The 5,044-nt window shown below is 42.6% G+C and overlaps 1 protein-coding gene across 1 annotated transcript; it reads left to right on the top strand.

Annotated features, from left to right (window-relative positions):
• Positions 1–47: 47 nt before the first annotated feature.
• Positions 48–4,985, top strand: LOC106943972 (disintegrin and metalloproteinase domain-containing protein 12-like). Its single transcript, XM_015027255.1, has 3 exons — positions 48–824; positions 4,165–4,346; positions 4,543–4,985. The coding sequence occupies exons 1-3, from the start codon at positions 816–818 to the stop codon at positions 4,610–4,612; spliced, it is 261 nt and encodes an 86-aa protein (XP_014882741.1). The 5' UTR covers positions 48–815; the 3' UTR covers positions 4,613–4,985.
• Positions 4,986–5,044: the final 59 nt, after the last annotated feature.

Raw genomic sequence — 5,044 nt, forward strand, 5'->3', positions numbered from 1 at the left:
ATTTTTTTTGGGTGTAAAAAAAAAAAATTTTACTTTTCCCCCCCCCCCCCCCCCCCCCCCCCAAAAAAAAAAAAATGCATTAAAGCTTGTGGTTGCTATGTTGAGAAGAAGTGAACAGGTTCCAGGGGTGCTCATACTCTAGCAGGGCAGTTGGCAGCATCTGTTTTTTATTTGGCGAGGGGAGAAAAGATGTAAGGCTGTTTGAAGTCGGCACAGTGCAGGTGAGGTCATTTTCCACTTGTGAAAGGAAGGACTGCCTTGGTGTGTTTTAGCTGCTCACATCTGGCTGGGTCTAAATATGAAGCAGACTTATATCATGGCCATACCTGATCTCCAATCTCTCTTGGTGTGGTCTGTTTCGCTGCGTGCGTTCAGGAATTAGCCCAAACCTGCGGGCTTCTGGGAAAGTTAAACTAGTTACCGGTGAAGGATTTACATGATTGATTCGTATGTCCTTGACAGCGTCCGGAAGGAGAGGAAGAGGAGGAGAAGGAGGAGGAGAACATGATTGATTCTGAAGGGGATCAGATGGTTTAACTTTTCCACACTCATCTTTTCTGCAGTCTCCTCAGCGGGCGTCGGATGCAGCGCCCCAGTTGGCTCCCTACCCGTCCCACAGTCTGCACAGACTCCCCCAGTGCCCTCCAGTTCACCTCAGCCACCCGGTCCCTCTGTCTCTCACGTTGTCCCTCACCCCTGGGCCCAGACAGCCGAGGCCCCCGGCGCCTCCGCCCCACCGGGCCCCTCTGCCTCACACCCACGTGGCACCGAGGGCGACGTCGTTTCGCAGCGTGTCACACCACAACTCCTGCAGGATGGTCATGGTGAGTGAATTTCCTGCTTGCTCAGTCGGAAACATTTGGTGCCATAATGTTACCGTAGCTTCCCTGCTGCATCTGGAGTGCTCGTACCCCGGTAACACCTGGCCAGGGGAAACGATGGCGTTTCGATGTCGGTTGTTTTCACGGCGCTTTTGTGTCCTACAATAGCAGCGGCTTGTTAACGGCTACGAGCAGTCTAAGAAAAATAAAGAACGTCGATCCTGCTACACGAAAACCGCCACGTATATTATAAGAAATGGAGCCAGACGTTGCTGCGAAGGAGGGAGCAAATCTGACAGAAAATATCAGAGGGTTGTAAACCTGCTGCTGCAGCCATTCTAGGGAGTTTAGTGTTTTGCCTCTCAGGCTGGAAGAGAAAGTTGTTGATTCCTGGAGTTCAGTCTCAACAAAAAAAAATTCTTCTTCTCCAACTACCTAGTTTACGACGCTTTGCAAAGGCGCTCGTGCCACTTGAACTTCCACATTTTTCATGGCACAGTCACAAACTTTAATGTATGTTATTGTGATAAACCAACACATTGGAGCGTAACTGGAAAGAGGAATAAAAAAACCAAAAACAATACGGCATGGTGTGCAGATTCTGAGAACCCTTGCATTAGACCAAAGGACCCTCTTCTACATGTTGGCTTAATATTACTTTTACACTATTTTATTTTGGGGTATCAGGGCAAAATGGGCAGAGTTCTCAGTAATGCACTACATTGTCTCAGTCTATATCACAAAATCCCAGTGAAACGCATTTAATTTTGTGACAAGATCTGAAAATGATGATGAGCATAAGTGCTTTTGAAAGGCCCTGAACATTCCTAACTTTTCTACTACATTTTAACTGGATCTGTTTTATTTTTTCTTACCTTTTTGTACCTTGTTGAAAATTTGTCTATTAGGGACAGTGAATAATAACTATTCAAGTAATTTAAGCTGCAGTAATTGGTGTTTGAGCTCTAGAAAATTGTTTTTCTGTCCACATGTAAGAATTTTTTTTTTTTTGTCAAGCTGTCGAGGATAATTAGCTTTTCACTTCCTAAAATTGCATAGAAATGTATTTTTTGATGATTTCCATTCACCAGCCAAGGCTCAGTTCCCAGGAGTTCAGTTCAGCTGAGATGAAAAAGTGTCATAATTTTTTTTTTTTTCTCCTGCTAATTTGCTCACAAAATAAGAAATTTTCAGGTCTCGGGAGGAAAGCAGGAAAATCGACGGGCTTTTTTTTTTTTTTGTGAATTTGTTTCGTGCCAAATAAGTTTCACCTTATTGCTCAAAACTACATTTACACATGGAATTGTCACATACTAGCTTCAAAATGCTTTTTCAGCTGTCTTTAATCAAAATCCTGGTCCTTGGAGATGAAAACAAGCATTTCATGTAAGATGAAAATCTTCCATTAATGAATGTAATATTGAGATCATAGACCCAGATCATAGCATCACAATATTTAACAATGGGGATAATGATGTTCTAACGCATATGTCTCATTTTTGCCTCAGAAACTAAAGATTGTCTCTAATGGATGCTATGGACTTGTTCACCCAAAGATCACTTGCTTTCTTAGTTTCCTCCAAGACAAACTTGAGTTGTCCACCATTTTGTTTATTTATTCAAACTGCAACCAAGAAGTGGAAAATGAGGGTCTTTATTGAAACTAAGCCACAGTCAGGTAGACCAAACATTACATTTCACAGTCGTAAGTGCCAGGAAAATTGTTCAGAGTCAAAAAAAAAAAAAAGGGAAAAAATAGAAAAGGGTGAAACAATGTATACATAAATTCCGTTGACATATAATCCTGCAGACTTAATGATATTCCAACTGGAGAGTTATCCAAAACACAAGGAAAAGTTGACCTGTTGTTGGTCACAGCTGGAAAAAGAAAAAGAAAAAAAACCCCGGCAGGAACGGAAGTGTCGTTGTCAGTATCCTGATGACAGTATTAATTTGTCAGTTGTCCATCTCACATTTGCAGTTCATGAAAGATAGACTGAGAATTTACAGGAACATCTGGCTTGATGCCAAGAAGAATAAAGCACTGCACCGTCTGAGAAAATAGTGTCTCGTCCAAAACTGCCAAAAAAAACATGTTTGCTGTTCTTGACAACACGTTAAGAGCTCACGTAAGCTTTTGACCAGGGTGATTCTGGTATCTTCTCTTAATGGTACGCTTTGAAAAGTTACTTGCCAACAACCGAGTGACAGAAACGTTTTTTCGTTTCGTCATTCATATTCTCTAAAAAAAAAAATTGACAAAGATCTGCAATTCTGTCAGCGTATGTCAACTGATACCCACGACTTCATTTTCTTCTAATCATTTCCTGTCTTCCTTAAAGAAATTAAAAACCTGAATAACATAAATAAGTCTCACCACTGACTCAATGACGCCAAACATTCTTTGTCACCGCTGTTGAGAGTGGTAACTGCATTTTCTTTAGCGCTTATTGAAAGGCAAATTTAAATTAAGGCTTTTTCTCTTTTTTTTTTACACATTTCTTTTGCAGATCGGTGTTGTCATTAAATGCAGTTCACATTCACTCGTTTGCATTGCTTTACGCCACGGCGCCGCTTTCATTTCTGTGTCCGTTTTACAACGTCGGCGTTTAGTTTTTACACAGCTTCTCGGTTTCCTCACACCTGTTCAGCAGGTGCCGTGCAGCAGCTCTTTGGCAGGATTTTGCATTTCGGAAGTAGAACCCCCCTCAGCTGCTCCTCGTTGATGTCAAAACGTGAAAGCAATTCCTTTTGGCAGAAGACTTTCCCTGACAGTATCTTTGGCAGCTGTTCGGCAGCTCCAGCATGTTGACAGAAGACATAAAACACTAGTGAAAGCTCTCTGCTGGGGGGCACCAAGGCTCTGCTTCCACACATGATTTCTGCAGTTTGGGGTCAGCTGCGTTTTGCTGAGGCTGCAGAAGAATTTGCAGGCACCTAATCACTTTATCAGAGTCGCTCATTTCACTTAACAGCAATTCATTTGGTTGTTGGCAGTTGAAAAATATTTTTGGACGGAGCTCAAGCGAAGCTGGCCCCGTTTGCTGCGTTTGGAGGATTTGCTGTCTGTGTGGAGCGTTGAGCCATCGTTGTCGTTGGCGAAGCCAAGGAGAAGACGCATGGAAGTCTGCTAAGATCCTGACCTCAGTTTTTCCAAAAAAGATTTAAACCACATGATGCCTCCTCTCATCATATGTTGCCTGATAAGTGTGCCAAGGTGTCTGAAAAGGAGAGGAGGAGAAAGAAATAAAAATTTAAAAAAAATCACACATGCCGTAATCATCTGTTTGAGTGCCCTCTGGTGGCAGTCCTCAGCTGTTGTTTTCTGTTTTTCCTCGAGCAGGAGCTCGAGAAGCCTAGCCCCCCTCAGAAACCTCTGCCCGCCGACCCGAGGACCTCCCGGCTGGCGCGGAGTCCATCTGGTGTCCAGAGCAGCACTTTAGTCCGAGGGTCCTCTGCAGTGCGCGGCCCTGCAGCGACACCCGGTGCCTCCAGACCTGCACGCCCCGTACCACACCCCAACAAGTGAGCAGCTTTCCTTCACCATCCACACCTCAACTCATTACGGATGTGAATTTCGTAATACTATAGAGCTTTTAATAATACTTTTTAACCGTTCTTTTTTCCAGGGTTGGATTATACATGTACATATGCGAAAGCACATCTTTTGTTGATAAATCTCGCATATCTCCTTTTCTTTTTCTTTTTTTTCCACCCGTAGGCCAAGTCCCAAGCATCCTCCGACGCTACCAAAGCCTTGCATCATCGCCAACGTCAGATACAGCAGCTGAGACTTTGGCCACAGGGGACAGTTTCTTTCTCTTTTTTTTTTTTTTCTTTTTAACAGAAACAAATTTAAAAAACAAAACTGCACTATGAAAACTCTTGAGAACCCCACATGAAAAAAAAAAAATGACAGAGGCACCTTTGAATTGTGAACCATGAGATTTGCTGTGTCCCTTTTAGTGCTCCGCCTCTGAATGGTGCTACAAGTCTGCGCTCAGGTCGATGTAAAGTATTTATAATTGCGTATTTATTGCCACCCAGTGCACTGTGCCAGACACTTTTACTACAGAGTAACAACTTCGGCTCTTTTTTATCTCACTTTTTTTTTATATTTACACTGATGTATTTTGAAGAAGGAAAAAAAAAAAAAAAAAAAAAGAGGATAAAAAAAATTTTTGGGAAACATTTAAATGGGCGGGGGCTTTTAAAAGTTTTTA

This window comes from Poecilia latipinna, unplaced genomic scaffold, assembly GCF_001443285.1.
Source record: "Poecilia latipinna isolate Pla-1442-1.1 unplaced genomic scaffold, P_latipinna-1.0 Scaffold6501, whole genome shotgun sequence".
Classification (NCBI taxonomy): Eukaryota; Metazoa; Chordata; class Actinopteri; order Cyprinodontiformes; family Poeciliidae; genus Poecilia; species Poecilia latipinna.